Source organism: Gymnogyps californianus, chromosome 5 (genome assembly GCF_018139145.2).
Source record: "Gymnogyps californianus isolate 813 chromosome 5, ASM1813914v2, whole genome shotgun sequence".
Lineage (NCBI taxonomy): Eukaryota > Metazoa > Chordata > Aves > Accipitriformes > Cathartidae > Gymnogyps > Gymnogyps californianus.
Window position 1 is genome coordinate 15,940,133 of NC_059475.1, and position 20,586 is coordinate 15,960,718.

Below are 20,586 nucleotides of genomic sequence, written 5' to 3' on the forward strand. Positions count from 1 at the left end.
GAAAGAAAAAGTAAAAGAAAAGCGCCCCCCCCCCCGCCGTGTGTTACCTGGCCTTTTCCCCGAGCTGATTTTTACAACTGGTGCTTCTCATACAGCACAGAGCTCACACCCAAACTTCTCTTTTGTATTTGTAGGTATGTATGTCACTAGCCCTACTAGTTAAGAAAAGCACAAAGATGTGAAATTTAAGCATGCTAACACCTGGAGGGGAAAAAAAAAGAATAATTTGCTTCAATAAATTGCTCTACTGCAAATAATCTCATTTTTTATTTTTAGGTGAGCAGGGCGGATCTGATCTACCACTGTCTAAGTCTGATTTCCACCAGCCTTTCCCACTAACAGACTATTGTTGCTTACAAATGTAGTCTCTGACATGCCTACTGTGAGTAACTGCATAAGAATCAAGCTCAGAGCACCTGAAAAGGAGCCTATTTCAGACTAATCTCTTTTAGGTAATTTTGTCTTGGGCTGGTTCTTCTCCCACTTTCCCTGATGTAGTATACAATAATAAAGACTTCTGCAATCAAGGTTGGAAGCAAGTGGAGGAGACCTGCTAACCTATGTCCCTTAGTCTCCCTCCAGAATCAGCTTTACCCATATAACTCCAGAGAGAATGGAGTTTACGTAAGCACAGGTAGCTTACCTGCTCCTCCTTCCAACAGAGTGGAAACTTGTATGAATACATATAAAGGCATGATAAAAAAAATGCCATACTCCCAAATACAAACTGGAATCTTTTTTATTATTTCTGTGTGATAACCTTTGTGAGCTATACCAGCGCCTTTAGAAATTGCTCTTACCCCTTTCAGAAGATGGCTTTGCCGTATTGGAACATTTCAATAGCATGTACACTAGCCATTTCTCATATCAGGTGTCAGGAATAAGAGAGGAATGCATTTTAAGCTTGTGTACAAACAAATACAAAAACTGTTTCCAGAAAACAATTTTCTCTTAGAAGTGCAACTACTAGTACACAAATCATTTGTCTTCTACCCAAGTTCCAGTACCACACAATATTGACAAGCTATTCTATGCAAGCATTAGACACACAGCTCTAGAATTTCTTCCCTGCATATGCAAAACAAAATTGTCTTATTTTTGGAAAGAGAAGGAAGGAGATACATGAAATTTAAGGGACACATAAAATACCATGTGTTTCCTTTAAATTTACATATAGACTGTAACAGTCATAGATATCTATCAATCGCTTCTAGAAGACTACAGGAATAGATCTTTTACAAGCTGGAAGTTACGTACATTTGAAAGAAAGTAACTGTTTTTATCATATAGATAATTTTTCCCGGAGTCAGAAACTCCTCCATGTAGTAAAATATTGTGGAATTAACTTCATTTGGTGATGTGAAAACTGCTCTAAATCATCAGGTAAAGGACACACCACAGAAAGGATAACGAACTTGGTGGGCTGTTAGTCTGCTCTGTTACATGAATTCCTGTGCTCTGCTGTGCACAAATACAAACCAAAAAAACCCATAAAGCTATTCCATGCTCCAAAACTGGAAGTTTGATAAATGGTAAATTTATGAGATGGTTCTGAAGTTTCCATTACTTCAAATATGTCATATTGAAAGATGGTACAATTATGGCTGTTTATTAGTTTTGGATAATGAAATCTTTCATAGCAAGAAATCAAATGGCATCTAAATTAGCTTTAAACTAGTTTCAGTTATTGTTTGCTACTTGTGGCATTAAGGGAAAATGAATAAAGTGGGCTGCCCATTTAGTAGGCAAAGAAACACATTAAAACGTGTGTTGTGTAAACTGATTCCTGTTGCTTTTGGTCTACTTTCTCTACTTCCATGAATGTAATCTGGATCAGAGAAAGTGCACCAAAGCCAAGTACATGGTGCATTCAGAGTAGATGGGCTCTGCTACAGGCTGAGACTAGCACATAGTTCTAAAAATCTGTTTGGGGTTATTGGGAAAAGGCTGTGCTGAAGTTAAAGAGTATCTTTTCTGTCTCACTTTCTTTTCTCTCATACACATTCTGCTTCCAGCATTTACAGGAGAGAACAGAATTCTCAGTGAAAACATCACTAGTTTTCCATCATTTCATTTGAAATGAAACACTTGTTGCAGCAAGAAACACAATCCACAGGGACAAATTACAAAGGCAGAAAAGAGATCTTTTTAATGACTTACTGTTAACAGACTTCCCAAAGCAGTCAGAAAAGGCCCCTTTTCATCCGAGACTGTTTCTCACCTGGTATGGGCAGCTTCCAAAACTTCTGTTATGAGATATGCAAACCTGAAGAATGATGGGGATAGAGGCAGCAGCAGATGGGAAAGGGAAAAGAACAGAAAAAAGGTAACAGTGATAGGAAGAGGGAAGAGAAAAGGGAAGAAAAATAATGGAAGGAAGGTAAAACAGACAGAAAATTTAATCACAAGAAAAAAAAAAGAATAAACCTGGAAATGGGTCCACAGAGAGCTCCAAATTCGAGAGTGTGAATTTATAGTAAAAAAAAGTTATCAGAAGCTATGGAAATAATCCATACACATTAGCTGCCTGCTGCATTCAGTTCACGTCTTACTCGTGCCTTTCATTACTCAAGTTCTGACACCTTTTTCAGTGGGTCGGGGCCAACGCTCCATGTTAAGCACCAACAACGTTTGCTGCTTCTCAGCACAAGCAGGCAGCTCTCCGCAAGCTGGCAGTTTTCATTCGTGCGACATTCCCAGGAGCAAAGGCAAAGCCCCGGGTTTGTTCGCGTAAGAGGCAAGGCGCAGCCTTACACCGCAGCCCACCGCGGAGGTTTCAGCTCCTGCTGAGAAGCCGTGATGCTAATCGCTTCCTAAATCCCAGAAAGGCGGAAAAGTGGAAATACACGTGAGGAGCCGGCGAGGTCAGCGGCCGGCACTGGCAGTCAGGGAGAAGTGTTAGCGGGGCCGGAGCCGCTCGGCTGTGGGGGCAGTGGCCGACCTGGGCCGGGAGCCCAGTTGCAGAGCGAGGGGCGGCGTCCGGGGTGGGTGCTCGGGGAAGGGCCGGGGGCGGAGGGCAGGCGGGCGGCTGATAAACCCCTCGGCCGCCCCGCCCGGGATGGGTGGGATGAGCTCGGGGCAGGTGTAGCAGCTAGCGCTTAGGTTCGGGGATCCGCGGGCAGTCGCTGCTACCCGCCAGACTGCATGGAGGCCCGACTTCTCCTCGGGGCGCTGCTGTGCGCCTGGCTGCCACCGGGTGAGCCTCCCGCCGGGCAGGGCGCGGGGACGGGAGGGCAGGGCAGTCCCGGTCATCACTAACCTGCTGCCTTTGCCTTACAGCCCTGTCTCCGTGGGGCGCCCAGGCGCAGCTCCCTGCCGGCGGGGACCTGCCGCTCCCCAGGTAAGAGCCAGCCCGGGCACAGCGGGGGTCCTTCCTCGTTGCCGCGGTGTGCGGCCCGGCGGGTGGCAGCCCTGAGGCGGGCCGGGTGGGGTGGGCTGTCCGGGCGGAGCAAACCCTGCCTTGTTCTCCTGCCCTCAGCCGAAGCAGCGCCGCGGGACCTCGGAGAGGGGGTGGCCTCGCCGCGGCGACGCAGGTAGGGGGGCGCGGGCCGGGAGCTGTGAGGGGCGGCGGGCGGGCGGGCACGGCGGGGCCGGGCGCTCCGGCGCCTCCTCGGGAGACGAGGCCGCCGGCACGTACGGCTTTTCTCTGAGGAGCCCCCCGCGAGGAGAGCAGCCCCTTCCCGCGGTCGGTTGCCTCGAACCGCAGTGCGACCAGGGCTGATGAAGCAACGCGGTGTCGTCGCTCGTGGCCTAAGATGGCGCCTGGCTTTCCCGCGCTGCGCCGCCGCCTGGCGAGACCCCTCTGAGGGGTGGCTGGCGGCGCCGGTCTGAGACGGGTGTTCTGGTTGTCATCAGACTAATGTGTTTCTCCTATCTTACCTGAATATATCTGTACACTACTATGATACCGTCAGTATTTCTGATGGCTGTTCTACCCTTTGTGATTCTTCAGGACTTGTCCTTCAAACAGCGTTGAATGTGTATTTTATCCCGGCCGTAAGGAGAGTCAGTCATGAACAAAAGGAAACTTGGGGTTTAAAGGATTTAAGCAGTGAGGGAAGACAGTAGCTAGAGTTTCAGCTCGTTCAGAAATAGTTTTATGTCGTATGAAGCATCCTTGCTCCAAGGAAAGCTGAGGTCTGGTCTGGCTCATCCAGCAATAATTGCTTTGTGGGAGCCTTTTCACTTCTCAGTAAAAGTAAATGAGCTGGCAGTATCAGATCGCTACAACTCAGTACTGGTTTTTGGATGTTGTTTATCTTGGCAACCTGACTATATCATTTGTGGTGTGTTGCTGAAATGTAATTAGGGTGCGTGGTTCCCACTCCCTTGTTTGAGGGTGGGAAAAGGAAAGTTTGCTTTGTGGCTCTGCAGAGGAGTTGCCTTTCTACTTTCTTCCTGCTCTTTCTGGGAAAATCTCAGTGGAGAGAAAGAAGTGCCATGTAACTGCAAACAGGTAACAAAATCAACCACCAATAAGAGCAAATGCTTGTGGATTGAGGTTCCCCTGCCCCAAGAATTCAAGATACAGTAATAGACTTTGTTTCCTTCTGTGCTAGCCTACTGAGCAGAAATCTTCAGTAAGAAATATGTTTAGGAGAAAGAAAAAAAATTCGATATTAGTTTTAAAAAGGTAAGAACCCAAAGAGTAGCTGTTCTAGCCATTTGAACTGTCTAAAACTAACAATAATGCGTTTTTACATGCTCTTGCTTTTAATAAGCTTCTTCAAGAGGAAGAGGTAAAGCAACACTAAGCAATGGTGGTTAAGCCCTCTGCAGAATTTTATGTCCATGAAGACGTGTTAATGACACAGCTTCTGAGATGAGTTTTCAGTCAAATGTCTAAATAGACATTTAGAACACAGAAAACACCTGCTATTTTAAAAATACTTCGCAGAATTGTGTACAAGACTGAGAAATTTGAATTATAAAGCTCTAGGGCATAGAAATTAAATGCAATAAATCTCACCAAGTCCTTAGGTAAAATTATGTAGACATAGCTGGTGTTGTTTATAATGTTATTTTGCAAATATTTTGCTAAGTTATTTGTATCACTGTAGACATCATACATTGTAGCTAATGCTGTTTATTAACAGATACTGTATTTGTCACTGAATTTTCCGTAATGAAAACTATTCTGTTATTAATGTGTCACTGAAATATGAACATTTTAGAGGATATAGCTGCTGTTCTTCATGAGGTGAAGAAATAATATGAAACAGCTGTAACATTTGTGTTACTGTATTAAGTAAACTAGGTAAATTTAATAATTTACTTCTTTTTTAATAAGGAAAAACTTACTACCATAAGTTATTGGCTTCTGAGGATCAAAAAGTTAATGTTAAATTGAGAAAAATATTACTCACCCTAGATGTAGGCAGTTCTAGAACAAAGATAGGAGGTTATAGAGAAGGTGAGCAACATGGTTTTAACGCAGGCTTACTAATTAGGAGGTATACTTCTACCTGTCATGAGCATGGTAACATAACCACATCATGACAAATGTCAATGGATTTCTGTAACTTGGCTAAGCAGGTCTGCTCTTCTGTTTTCTCAAGTAGATCTTACAGGCTGAATTGGCTTTTGTGATTTGATGTATTGCTGGCTTTTTTTTTTTTAAAGATGTAGTAAGTATTTAAGTTTTGAAGAACTCTTTAAGGCACCTTTATAGATCAGTGCTGATACTGCTTTCCCTTCTGCATGATAGTACATTTTACAGGACTGGTCATTTTGTGCACACTATAACCACAAGTTAATATTATTTCCTTAAAGCATATTTTCTATGAGAGCTGATGTGGAAATTATTTTCTGAGCAATACATAAATTGTCTTGGATATTGTTTCCTCTCAAACATTGTGGGGAATATTAAACAAGTTATACATGCTCAGGTACTGTCCTATTTCTTTCTGTCATTAAAATGCTCCCTTTAATATGGGTTGTCTTTGTTTGCAAGTTTCCTTGAACCTGAGCATTCAAAGCTGCATCTTAAAGATCAATTTCCAAAATCTAGTCTACAGTACCTCTTTGTATAAATAACTGGGTTTGTACCTACTTCCCTGTAAATGGGGTAGACAAGGTCATAAATTTTAAGTGAAGTGCTAAAACTTTGCACTTGCAAGCAGATGGGAAGGAACTCTCATGTTGACACATCATACCTAAACTATGCACCATCCTTGGGTAAAATGGTGTGAAAGGATGTTGTCCCTCCAGTTTACCTAGAAGCTGTAGGATGACTAGTGACCATGACTGACTTTTAAGCCGTTAACAACTAACCTGTGGGTTCTTTTTCTTTTTTCTTTTTTTTTTTTCTTGTTCCCCCAAAGTATTGATTTGAGTTCTTGTCGTGGTACTCTGGTGAGACTCAATATGTTTCCTGTTCAGAAGTGATACAGGTGCCACTGTGTAAATAATTTGAGTTTGGAAAGAGAGTGCAAGGATTGTGATTGGCACCACTGATAGATGGAAGAATGAAGTGAAAGTTGGATTAATACATGAATATGGCAAGAATGGGGGGGAGTCAACATTATGATGGCATAGCAATTTATAAAAATGATTACAAAGTCTAATAGACTAGAAACACTGGGATTCCAAAGGGCAATTTATTGGAGAAAAAGAAAGCTTCATTCACCACAATATTGAGAATTAATACAAGAAAACTCAAGATACCTTGCTGCTGACTGCTGAGAGCAGAAGTGCTTATGAGAAAGGAAACGAGAATAAAAGCTTTAGTCTGTCATCATGTATTTTTAAATATCAGAACAACAGGAAAAGATTAAGGAGAAGATTGTGGGAAATGTTTTGAAAACTAACCTGGGTGTTTATGAATGTTTTTAAAAACAAACTAAAAAATCACCACAAAACAAACCTGTTGATTTTGCTGGGTTTTGGATCAGGTTCTTGGAAAATAGTGTGAATTTAGGACCTTGTAAGACATTTTATTTATTATGATGTTGTTTAGTGATTTATGCATGCATGTACTTTAAAATGATTGTAAGTAACTGTTACTGAGTGATAAGAATTTCCAAAACAGAATATTTATACTGAGAATTATGTTAAATACACATGATGGTATAGAGGCTGTAATTCAGAGCAAAAGAAGTATGGAGAAGGGTGCAGAGGACAGTGTTTGGATATGCAGTTTTAGGCATTTTGGCTTAACTGGCTTAAAATCTGCCTGCTGTCTTCAGGCATGATGTACTTTGATGCTCGTTTACTGGAGTCTTGAGTAGAATGACTATGCCTTTTACTTTACAATGGTGTGTTTTGATAACTTTTTAGTAAGCCAATATGAAGTAGTGAGCTTACTAAAATGGTAAATTTACTGGTAGACCTTGAAGAGATTTTTAAAGTGTCTTGGTTGTAGCTGCTGATTTCTTTGTTCTTTCTGAAAGGAGTCTGGGATGGCAGTTTATAATGCTTCATCTACTACAATATCCTTATCTCGGAACAGGAGACTTCACAGTTTGAAATGTGGACCATCTAGTAAGTTATTTATGTTTTTACATGAAATAACTTCAATTGTCCATTATATTCTGCATAATTTAATTATTTTTATGAAGAAAAAACTAAAATAGCTAATACAGGTCTCCAGGGTAAGGAGGCTCTACCTTGATTGGTCTCAAAGGACTACAGGTGTATGACAACTTACTATGGGGTTTGACCTAGCTTTAAGTTTACACCTGGTTCTGGTTTGATCATTTGAAAGACTCTCTCTAACTGCAGTTTTTCTAACAAAGAGCTTTCAGCAAGGCAATCTGCTCTTCTAGTGATATACCTAAAGATGTGGATTGCTGCCTAGATGCCATTAAATTACCTGTCCTGTATCTCTTCTGTGTTTGGAGGTTTTTGTGTGTTACTTTTTTGCTGAGGTAATCTATGGATGTTTTTTGTGTGTGTAATCTATGGGTTAGTAGGATGAGGTACTCTTAGCCACCAGCTTGCAGTGGTGGGCATTTGCTTGAGGAATTTACATCTTGGCTTTTTTGGTTCATCTTATTTTCAGCAGTGGACAGGCTTAAATCTCTTTGCTCAAGGGTAAAGATCCTCTGTGTTAGCTCTTCTGTGGAGGCTGTGTCATGCTTGTCTTGTACAAAGGAGAAACGCGAGGCAAAGTAATTCAGCGTAATTTTAGTTAGTGATGCGAAACCTCTAGTTTCTCTTCAGTCAGCCTGATTGATTGCATTGGATGTGGGACCTACCTAGTAGTGAATAGTCTGGGTTTGCATCTCCCAGCTTTATAGCACAAAATGCAAGACTGATGTGTGGACTGGACTCTTATTAATTGTGATTAGGGTTGTGTCATCTCCAAAAGCTTTTAATTTCTTTAATACATACACACTTCTCAAAAGCTTCTGAAAACAGTATCTGAATGTGGAGGAATAATAGAAGGATTTAGAGAAGCCTAATACTACTCAAATAAAAACTATTATCTATGAACCTCTCCAGTATATGAAAAACATCATATATATATTGTGTATGATAAAATTGCTCTACAAATATAGCAGTCTATACCAGTAAAACTCCCTCTGCTTTTGAGGGTTGCACCAGCTTATTGACCAAGAAGTAGTTCTCTTCTTAGCTCCAGTCTTTTTTTTTTTTTTTTTTTTTTAAAACCAAATAAAGCAGCTTCCAAAGAGAAGATGTGCAAATCGTGCTAAGAAATTTGTTGCCATAATAATTGTTTGGTTCCCTGGGTTTATTTTTTGCCAATTGAAAATTCCTTTAATGGGACTAGTGGATTTCATGTTCTGCTTCAAAGCAACCGGCTAGAAAAAAACACTTTTAAGATGCATTGTGCTACTTTAACAGAACTCTTGACAAGGGTTTATGTGCAAGTTTATTGCTTCTTAAATAGGCCTAATATTTAAGAAAGGGAAGAACAAATCTAGAAGGAGGGAGAATGAAATAGGTAGCAAGTATCTCATGCTAACTCATCACATGTCTAAGCTTTTAAAGGAGGATGTAGTTATGATGGCAATAATTAGGTTTCATTGCCCTCTGCAGATGTAATAGGATAAACTTCCTGGTTTCCTTCTAACTCATATTTCTATGGGACAAAAATATTCAAAAGGATTTTCCATTTCTGGTGTGCTTACTTTGGCAAGACAATGTTGTTGGAGACATGCTTTGAAAATTATTGATGATTGCCCATACTTGAAGGCAAATAAAATCAGGATTATTAAACTCTTTAAACAGTTGAATACCTAGACTTGGAAGTTTCCTTTTTAAAGCCCAATAAACTCTATGTGGGAAATGGAATCCATTGTTGTCTGTGTGTGAAAGACATTAAAAACAAACCAAAAGAACAACTTGATATGCTTTGTGCAAGAGTTTCGGTAACACGCTCTAAATGCTTAGAACAATAGTTTTGTTTTAGCCGTTCCTATTTGAAGAGAGATGCAAGCTGCTATAGCTCTGCCCATGGACTAGGATTTGCACCAATCTGGGGATATATGAAATAGTAAAGCTTTTTTTTTTTTTTTTAAACCAGCAAGGTAGGCTATCTTCTTTCTCCAGTTTAGTGATGTGTCTATGAAAATTATTCTACGACATACTTAGAAAACTGTGATTATAATGGACTTATTTCATCCTATTACAGTAAATTCTTGTTGCAATAACACTTTTTTCTTGCTTCCTATAACTCTGTATATATAGATAAACCAACATGTTTTATGTGGAATTTTTGTATGATGGGTATGTGATTTATTGTGCAATAGATCTTTTTACCTTTGAGTTGTATTAGTCAACTGAAAGCAGTTTAGAAAGCAATGTAATGTCTTATATGTCAATGGAACAAAAAAGTTGGTACAGTACAAGTAAATGCCAAGAGATAAAATTCTTGTGTTAGTTTCTTGTACCCAGGGAATATGGGATTTGAGTTTTGAAATGTTTATCAGAATAACTGACAGCAGTTAATGTGTAGTTTACGTAGCTGTTAAACTTGTAACTTCCTTCCACACAAATCTGTTTTTCATGCGAAGTTGAAAAAACCAAAACAACCCAAACAAAAACCAAACGAAAGAACCAAACAAAAAAATCCAGAGCTAAAGCATATTAAGAACCTGGGACAGGCAAAACAAATTCTTTCTGGAAGTAAGTTTCAAACTACTGCTGAAAATTCCTAACAGGTTAAACACTTCAAACTTTCTTGTATTGAAATGCTGTAGCAGGCATGAGTCTTTAATGTTTAAAGTCACTGTTGCTATAGAAGATACTTGTCCCTTACAATATGTTTGCTGATTTCAAGAGATGCACCAGAGCAGAAAATCTGCAGCTAAATGGAAGGCTCTTAGTATTGAAGGATTAAAATTGCATCCTACTCATTCACCTCAGAATCTCAAAAAAGAAAATTTTACATCCTAGTGTAATGAGATCTTTTTCCTCATTTCAGGACTACATTGCATCCTGTTGAAGCTTGTGTGCCACAAAAAACTTGTGCCATTACAGGCAGATGCTTTCAAAGACTTTGAAGTTGAAGGATAAAAGATAATGCAAGAAATACTTGTATTAGTTCTCCCATAGTCAAAAGGACACCTGAAAGCTTTCCAGAGAAAGTGTGCAATGGAAATTATGCAGAGTTACAAAATACAAAATGTCAAGAATGTTGACAGCCAAAGTTTACGTACTCAATTTTAAGCATACCTTCTACTCTTTTATGCATGGCTATAGGTCCTAGTTGATGTTTCTTGCAAATTCTTATTCCAAACTGTTTTGATTTTTCACTTTTTTCCATTTCAGAATAAAATTTGCTGATTTTTTTTAAAGTAATTGATCTTTTTAGTAGTTTGATAACCTTCAGGCAGACCTCTCTTCTACACTTACATAAAGCTTTTAAAGAATTCTGAAAACTATAAAGTCTTTGTCTATTTCTGCAGATGACTCTCTGGAGCTCAGAAACTGTTTGGGCCAAAGTTGGTAAATAGGAAGAATCATAAGAACTGAGGGACCAGGCTGGACCTTGTACCTACCTAGTTTAAGTAAAACTTGATCACTTTCAGATCTCTAAATTAATCTTCCATGCTTCAACTTTTCTGTCCAAGTGAATCTAATAATGAATATCCTGAAAGGAAACTTATCTTCAGTGATTTGCATTAAGCGAATTTTTCATGCCATCTCTTATAAAACAGTAATGAAATACAAAATTCCAACACTAGGAAGTGCTTAATGTTTTACAGAAAAATACGCATAGGAAGGTCCACATCAGTCGCGAATCTTCAAGAATTAATAGTGTATTCATTATAATGGTGTATTACAATGAGGTCAAAATTCAGTAGGAACAACTGGATTGATGTGATGGTTAAAACAAAAATCAAGTATTTCGAAGTTGATGTGCAGGGTAATTTGGGTAGTCAGACATGTTCTTGAATGTGTTGGCTTGCTTTTACTTTGTGAAAAAACTTTAATATAGATGCCTCTTTGATTTAGTATCTTAACTTTTGTATGGGACACAGATACTTGCTTTCTCTGCAGTTACCTTTGTGCTCTACCTCTCCAAGAGTAGAGCTGTTCTTTAGTGAATGTATCTCACTTCATGCTGAAGGGCTTCACATTATATAATTACTTTCAGCTATACTAATTTTATTCGTAATAAACATGTTAGAAGATCAGAAGAACAAATCATGGGTGAGCAAACCTGGACATATAGTTGATTTGCAACTGAAATAAGTTCAAGAGATCTTAAGTACTCATTAGAGACGTAGTAATAGTAAGTAAGAAAGCATAATAAACTATGTGGGCACAATATCATAGATACAAACCCACAAAATGTATTGCATCTATAATATTTCAAAATAAATGCTTATTTTGATGAAGATGCAAGATGCCTTTGAACAGTTATCATATGAAATCGGCAGAACTTGTGCTTGGAGCCCAGGTGAAGAACATTTGAAAGGCCAATCAGAGTTGGGTGTGACTACTGTATTTCAAAGTGGATTTTGGAACTTCCTCTCAGGTCTACATGATGGTATTAAAGCATCTCTTTTCAGAGAGCAACAGCAGTAATAGCCTCTGTGAAGCTTGGACGATTATCTTCAGAAACACTTGCAATGAAATGCAAACAGGCTAGATTACAGTCTCACTTTTTCAAAGGCTGTGATAAATGGGCTTGAGGTTCTGCTACTGCTTATAGGGTGCCAGCTCTGGCCTGAAGGCTGTTGCTGCCTGATGCTGAAGAATTAAGATGGGGGCTGAACTAAATGGAGGTTCAGGTGCCCAAGGGACTAAAATAACCCTATCCACATATTGAGTGGGGTTGCAGCCTATTCAGTAATTACCAGATGGTTAGAGTATTTAAGCAGTGAGAGGAGGAGAGAAGAATTCAGACCTGTGTTATAAGATGATCCCAAGTCTTCACCTGGTTCAATAAAGAAGGAATTTGAGACAAGTTGTTTCATAGCAACAATGGTCATATTATCAGTGTGACTTGCAGGTTGTAATGGGATCACTGGTTAGAAATCACATTTTTACTTATGCGAGTCGGATCATGTTACTTAGGCCTACCACTTTGTGCTAGAAAAGTCTCACCAGTTTTCAATTTCAGATTCCAACCCAATGCACTCAACTGGCATAATGTCAAAGGAAAAAGAGGAGCTAAGGACTTTTTAATAGAGGTCACTTTCAGGTAAACGAAGGATACAATATTCTTCCATAACCTTTCCTAATTTTAACCTTTTCTTAGTCTTGATGTTTATTCCCTTTCTGCAGGTGTTACAATGTTTCTCATGTCCCTGGCTGAGACCTAAACTTGTGATATGATCATATGGGTTAGCTTATTTAGGGAGCTTATATTCCTTTAATGACAAAGATCAGAGTGAACCCTTTGTTATAGGATGTTTATTCTGGATACCTGAGGAATTATTTCTGTGTTAATTGAGCAGAATTGGATGATTAAAGGAGGCCACATTGTTTGCAGTAGTAAGATCACTAAATGTGATCTGAATCAACACTTCCTCTCATTACCTGGTTAAGGATAACTAATCTTTGCACACAGAGCTCTAACTGTAAGGGAAGATACTGCAGTGAGGTAAAAGGGGATATAAGCAAATAAAAGAGCTATATTTATCATGTTGTATTGGGTTTGCATGGCAAGGTTTTGGTGGTGGTGGGGCTACAGGGGTGTCTTCTGTGAGAAGCTGCTAGAAGCTTCCCCTATGTCTGATAGAGTCAAGGCCAGCTGGCTCCAAGATAGACCTGCTGCTGGCCAAGGCCAAGCCCATCAGTGACAACAGTAGCACCTCTGTGGTAACATATTTAAGAAGGGGAAAAAGTTGCTGTGCAACAGCAACTGCAGCTGGAGAGAGGAGTGAGAATATGTGAGAGAAAATAACTATGCAAGCACCAAGGTCAGTGAAGAAGGAGGGGGAGGAGGTGCTCCAGCTGGCAGAGCAGAGATTCCCCTGCAGCCTGTGGTGAAGACCATGGTGAGGCAGGCTGTCCCCCTGCAGCCCATGGAGGTTAACGGTGGAAGAGATATCCACCTGCAGTCTGTGGAGGACCTCATGCTGGAGCAGGTGGATGCCCGAAGGAGGCTGTGACCCATGGGAAGCCTGTGCTGGAGCGGGCTCCTGACAGGACCTGTGACCCCATGGTGACAGGAGCCCATGCTGGAGCAGGTTTGCTGGCAGGACTTATGACCCCACGGGGGACCCATGCTGGAGCAGTCTGTTCCTGAAGGACTGCACCCCATGGAAGAGACCCACGCTGCAGCAGTTCGTGAAGAACTGTCTTCAGTGGGAAGGGCTCATGTTGGAGAAGTTAGTAGAGGACTGCCTCCCGTGGGAGGGACCCCATGCTGCAGCAGGGGAAGAGGGTGAGGAGTCCTCCCCCTGAAGAGGAAGGAGTGGCAGAGACAATGTGTGATGAACTGACCGCAACCCCCATTCCCTGTCCCCCTGTGCCGCTGGCACAGAGGAGGTAGAGAAAATTGGGAGTGAAGTTGAGCCTGGGAAGAAGGGAAGGGTGAGGGGAAGGTGTCTTAAGATTTTAGTTTTTATTTCTGATTACCCTACTCTGATTTGATTGGCAATAAATTAAACTAATTTCCCAAGTCGAGTCTGTTTTGCCTGTGACAGTAATTGGTAAATGATCTCTCCCTGTCCTTATCTTGACCCATGAGCCTTTCATTACCCTTTCTCTCCCCTGTCCAGCTGAGGAGGGGAGTGATAGAGTGGCTTTGGTGGGCACCTGGTGTCCAGTCAGGGTCAACCCACCACACATGTTTTCTTAGAATCATACATGCACAGACAGAAGAGAACTTCATAAAGAGGAAAATCCTCATTGAGTCATTTGACTTCCAATTCAGATTTGACTAACTCCCTTTCTCTCTAAAAGGGAGCAAGGGAGATCCTTCCCAATGAGAGCAAGGGTCCCCAGATGAGCTGACTGCGTGCACAATCTGAGTAAATGTGGCTTGAAGCAGGTTACCTGAGCTGTGCTTAAAGGGGAATCGTTCATCCTGAAACATCAAAATGGGACTAACTTCCTCTACAGCTAAGAGGAACATGACTTGCAGTCTAATTGCAGATTCTTGTAACTGGACAGGCAATCGGGCATAATCTTAGAGAAGCAAAGAACAGAGACCTGAGCTCTGATTACACAGGTCTTGCACCACTCAAGATGAAAGAGATCAATGTCTGCCTCTCTTGACAAGAGGGAATAAGGCTTTTGCATTAGTGACAAGATTGGTCACTGTGAGTATGTAAATGAGATGGCTCAGTCAGAATAAGTAGGGACCTTTCTACATGGTGCTTGCATTAGATTTTAAATTGAACTCATGCTGGCCAGGCAGGGAAAGGAGCTAGATATTTGGGCTAGCTAGGCAAAGGAGTGTTCTCTCTTACTTTGTCTACCTGCCTTGTTCTTTTCAGCATGGCCTCTTTTTTTTCTTTTTTTTTTTTTTAGGGGGTGGTGTGTGTTGAAAACAAAGGAATCAAAATTAATCTTTTGGATATTTTAAAAGTCTTCATATAAGTAATTAGTATTTGTAATGTTTTTGCAAATGGAAATGGCCATATAAACACCAGTAAACTGTACTGACAAATTTTGGCAGAACTCAGTAAGCAAGGGTTCTGTAAACTTGTAACTGAAGATAATATTTTGTAGAATCACATGGCCTAAAATAAATGAACATGTAAGCTCTTTTTTTTTTTTAATTACGGTACACCATAAGTTTCTTGAAGTCTTCCTCATTCTAGCATTATAGCCAGTTGTGAGCACAGAGCCTCTTTTTCTAAGTTTCTAGGATCTCACAAAGCAGAAGGAACTTTAAATATGACCTTTTTCCTCATTAAACTTCTACATTAACCACACTTTGGTAAAACAGCTGGTGATGATGTTTGAGGTAGCCTCACAAGAGGCAAAGTCTTAACAGCATTCAATCCATGAATTCTGACAAGGATTTGTGTGTGAATTAACTGTTGGTTGCACACTTACTTGGTGTGTACATCTGAAAGCAATTTGTGTGTGGTAGATACACTTGCAAACCAGGTGAGGTTTTTAAGAGGCTTTGTGAAGTGTTGCTCAAGCTAAAGTAGGGTCTTAAAAGGAAGCTGGAGAGTGTTTGTAGCATCTTGTTAAAAATGCTGTTTCTGATTGTTAACAGAGGTTTAGTTGCTTTTGGCTGGGACACACTCACAGGATACCCTCCACGTGCAGCTTGCTTTTGGATTATTTTAGTGTGTTTAAAGCCCTTGGTAAGAGGGTATGGTTCACTGGCTTCTGTAATGATGCTTCTATTGATGTCCTCTGCTGGCAAAACAAACTAAATATGTGTAAAAGATGTTGGTAGGAAATTGGTATTGGTAAAACATCAATAAAATGATCTTCTAGCAGAGGGGAGAAAAACTAGGTAGGAGAAAACACCCTTTGAAATTGATTTATTTTTCTGTTGCTGTTGCTGGAATCAAGAATTCAGCATCCATTTAATGGCAGTAGGATGTCAATGATCAATTCTTGACTTCTTAGAAAGCATTTGTTTCCTTGCAATCAGTTTATAAAATAACATTTCAACCATTCTGTAAAGTAGTTTAGAATCTACTTTTGATGTTGGCGCTTTTCATGTATGTTTAGCAAATGCCAATAGTGAGAACAAAACCTAAAGATGGTGTGACCCATGAAATCATAAAACTGTGGTCCATATCCTAGAAGGCTTTCCTCTGAAGTCTAATTCTATCAAGACTAAATCAGTTGTAGAGTTTATTTGGATTGTCAGAAGTGGAACTTACTTTATTTTGCCTGCATCAGCAAAGCTTCAAACCCTCTTTAGCAAAGCTTTCTCAAAAGCCTAAAGGTAATCTAGGTATGTTAGGACTTCTGTGTATACTAGTCATGATTAGATATTTCATAAATAAGGGTTTTACTGAAATGGGAGAAAAGATCTTTCTCTTGGAATTCTGGTTTTCAGGACAGCACTTAAAAACTTCATATATAAGATTATTTTTCAAGAATGATGTGTTTATAAAGATAAAGAAAACAAGAAGGCTGAGTCTTCAGTTTGTCTCTTCCTGAAATAGTTTCTTCTGAGCAACTTGTCTGCTTGTCTGCAACAAATACAATCTTAGTTTCTGTTCTCCAAACACAAAAATTACTATGATTGCATAATACTCAATTATTAAAATTCAAATGCTTTCCTAAAGAGACTTAAACTTTGAAAGATCAAATATTAGCAAAATAAGTGAATATTTCACAATTGTTAGAAAAGCATTTAATCACAAAGTCTAAATTTATTAGCAAGAAGCTTTGTTTCTGCTTATGGACATCTATCCTTAGACTGTGAAAACTTGTTTTGTCAGATTTTGATGGGGATCTTCTCAGGCAAAATAAAGAGTAAAAAACCCCAGCATCTCCTTCCCCCAAACCTGTCATTGCAAGTTAGAGAGCTTGCTTCCTCTATAGTAGGCTCACTATACTTAAGCATTAAATTTTTCCTTTCTTAAAAGTTTGTCTCTAATAAAATTAGAAACAAGAGCAGTGTTCTGTGTCTTTATGGAAAGTGTTTGTGGTTGGTATACTTAGCAGTTGTAAGATGGAAGGAGGGCGAGCAGCTGAAAGATTTACATCTTGGATATCAACATTTGTATTTCTAGGGAAGTATGCTCTCATCATGGTAGAGCTTACCCATACAGTGTTATCTGTAGCAGTCTTATATAAGGATATAGGCACTATGCTGCTTTGTTGTGTAATACTTGTTCACTTCCTCTATTCATTGCTTAGGGGACTAAAAACATGCCAGACTAAAAGATATCACAGATATTTTGATCTGGCTTCTCTAAATGCAATATATTTACTTCATCTGGTTGTATTTCTTGAGGTGAAGCTTTTGCAGTATGTTTGTGGAGGCCTGTGGGATTCTCCTGGACATTTAAATGCTAAGCCAGCATATCCTGTCATTTGTGGAGTTACATTTGGTGACAGAACGGGGTCTTAAGAATGAAGATTATCATAATTTATTTTTAACATGCCTTGTTTTTTCCACTCAGATTTGTTTACATGTTTTAATGGAGGTGAGTGTGTCTACAGAGAGGTGTGCAACTGCAGTCGATTTAATGCAACTGGACCAAGATGCCAGACAGGTGTGTAAAGAGAGAAAACTAACTGGGTTTCTGGGATTGTACTCAGGTTCCCACAGCTACAAGAATGACTACCCTCTACCTAAAGGTTCCTTCATGCCCTAGTGTTTTTCCCTCTCTTTTCTGTGGTGATATTTCATAGCATACCACATACATACATCTCAACTACAGATTGAATCCAAAAACCAGTGGTACTTCTCAAGTGACTCTCCTTTTGTTAGTGTATAATACAGGTGCTGAAAGAGATCATATATGCAGAACATGGGGTCAATATAATTTTGAAACTTTCGATGGACTCTATTATTATTTTTCTGGGAAATCCACATATGCGCTTGTGAGACATACTGAATTAGATGAACAGAGTTTTTCCATACAGGTAGGGGACTGCACTTCTACGTTCCTTTTAGTTGTTGTTGAGCTTGCTAATAATGCATTAATATTTAGAGATTACAAATAACTTGTGATGATAGTATGGGGTTCCAGAATGTAATCTAGATGTAATTCTAATGTAATGTGGGCTACCAGTTACTGTACCACAAAATGTAAATAGCTGGAAGGAAACTGATGTGTGTACTTTCAAAACCTGCTGCTGCTGTGAAAAGACTGCTCTAAAAATAGTGCTAATTGTACTCAGCTTTTTGGGGAAGAGTGGGACCAAACTACTTGTTCACATGCTGAGGGTGGTATTGGGAGTATTAGTTGTGTAACGTGGATTACGAAGAGATTGATTAAAATCTTGACTTTGACGCTAGTAACTTTATTTGGCAGGTGAATAATGATCCTGAGTGCCATTCTTCTCCTTACTCCTGCAAAAGGTCCGTTAGTTTATTCTTTCCTGGAGATGAACAGATAAAGATGAGCAGTGAAGTCACCTATAAAGGATTTGGGTAATTGCACTCATGTTTCTGATGCTGTATTTACACTGGAACTAATCTCATGATACCAATTTGATAAGAGATGTAAACTAGATCACTTATTTGTTGGTAGCTTAAAAAAAAAAAAGCTATCCAGACCACAGCTGTAATAATTACTCCCCATCTACAAAGTAGTGTCTGAGGAAGGTGATATCTAAATGAGTGGTACATAATATTAAGAAGTATAACCGTTGACAATAATCCTTTGATTTTTTTGCTCTTTGCGATTTCATCCTTTTTTTTAGTGGAATTACTCAATATTTGTATCAGGGGTTTTCAGATGTATAAGGAAGTAATTAAATCAGCAAGTAATTTATTTTTAATAGTGATACTTTCTCATGTAAAGTTGTCTTTGATTCTGTCTCATTTCTCAGAGTACAGTTACCTTATGTTGTTGGAAACTTACACATCCAGAAGCTAGCTGGATACTTCCTAGTCAGGCACCAGTATGCCTTTACTCTGGCTTGGGATGGTACGTCTGCAGTGTACATCAAAATGGCACCACAGTACCTGGGCAAAACACATGGACTGTGTGGAAACAATAATGCTATCCTGCAGGATGATCTTGAAACTAGTTATGGTGAGTATTTAAAATACTTCCTCTTGTGTTAATACAGGTTTTTTTTCAGGTGAACTAAATGTTACTTTGCTTAGCTTTTAATTGTAATGCTAATTGCATATAAGGTGGGCAACTTTTCAAATGGAAGATACGATATGGAAATACTTCTGGTAGATGATATTGTTAGTGAAGAGCGCCAATTTCAATATAGATGGGGCTCTGGGGAGGAAGATTTTTAAAAAGCATGACAAAAAGCTGTCTTACTCCATTACCTACAATGGTATCTGTACTTCAGTTTCCTAGGACCTGAAAGGTAAAATCTACTTTTAAATGTTCACTACCCTCTTAGCAGTTTTCTGTAGGAACATGTGGAAGCCTGAGATACTGCTATTGGAAATAAATTGATAATTTTAATTAGTAAATCAAATTGATGAAGATTGCCAAATCTCATTTGATCTGCCACTTCATTTATGGTAACACTGCATATAACACTGATTTAGTTTGCTCACTAAATCAAAATGCCTAAAATAATACCAAGATCCAATAGCTCATTGTCCTCACTGCCTTCAGAGATTTTCCTCTACTCTCTCACCTTTCTCAGGATACCTCAGTCACATAAAGCTGTGATTGTAGCACAAGTTGATACACTGCATACTAGCTTTATCCAATTAGCTTAGAGAGCAGTAGTGATAAAGATACGGCAAGATATGCATTCGTGGGTAATCTAAGTAGTAATCAATGTCACCACTTGTCTATGATGGATAATACCTTTCTTGACTAGTTTAAAGCTAGCATGGACATTTCTACTCATGTGAAAAAGTCACACCTTTACTTGGTTAATGTATACAATAATTTTGTACCCTTACAGTGATGCAGGAATGCCTCATCTTTCTTGGGTTTTAGACTCTCTGTTGGAAGTTTCATATAAAGTAATAGCATAGACCTATGTATATACAGTTTATTACAGCTTTTCTTTCCTTTCTTCCATTCAAGGACTGCAGCAGGCACAGTCCTGCTCCCTAAAGCCCTTCATTGCTAAATCACATGAGTAAGCTTTTTGCAATTCCAAAGCCTTCCTACTATAGTCACTTTTAAAAGTTTTTGTTGGTTTTTTTTTTTTTCTTAAAAGGACCAGATTGTCTTCAGACTAACAGCTGATTCATTTAGTTGTAGGAAGGGTTTGGTGCTCTCTGCTTAATGTGATGTTTTGATTATTGAGATGTTTCCCTAGGAAATCCTATGAAGTTGTTTTTTTCGAAGTCACTGTGTGACTGACTGTGTGTGTGTCTTTTTTAGGAAAACTGACAGATGATGTAACAGAATTCGTAGAGAGTTGGCAGGAAAACCCTCCACAAGGAACACCCAATTGGGATAAATCTCTTCTCAATGAACCACCCTGCCTGACACAAAGTCATGAGTCTCTACAGGTTTGGATCGACACAAAAGGATTGTTACAATAGTTGGTGATTCTAATTAAAGCGAGAATTTGACTTAATGCTTTGAAGGAGACTGGAAATATTCTCAGTTTTTTGGAGAGGTGGATTAAAAT

At 39.4% G+C, this 20,586-nt stretch overlaps 1 protein-coding gene across 1 annotated transcript in view; it reads left to right on the plus strand.

Annotated features, from left to right (window-relative positions):
- Positions 1-3,126: 3,126 nt before the first annotated feature.
- Positions 3,127-20,586, plus strand: part of OTOG (otogelin) — a 104,873-nt gene continuing 87,413 nt past the window's right edge. Inside the window, 9 exon segments of the mRNA XM_050898197.1 lie at positions 3,127-3,196; positions 3,280-3,340; positions 3,479-3,533; positions 7,392-7,482; positions 17,475-17,567; positions 17,786-17,940; positions 18,333-18,451; positions 18,853-19,058; positions 20,334-20,464. Coding sequence (XP_050754154.1) covers positions 3,145-3,196; positions 3,280-3,340; positions 3,479-3,533; positions 7,392-7,482; positions 17,475-17,567; positions 17,786-17,940; positions 18,333-18,451; positions 18,853-19,058; positions 20,334-20,464 — 963 coding nt within the window. The 5' untranslated portion in view covers positions 3,127-3,144.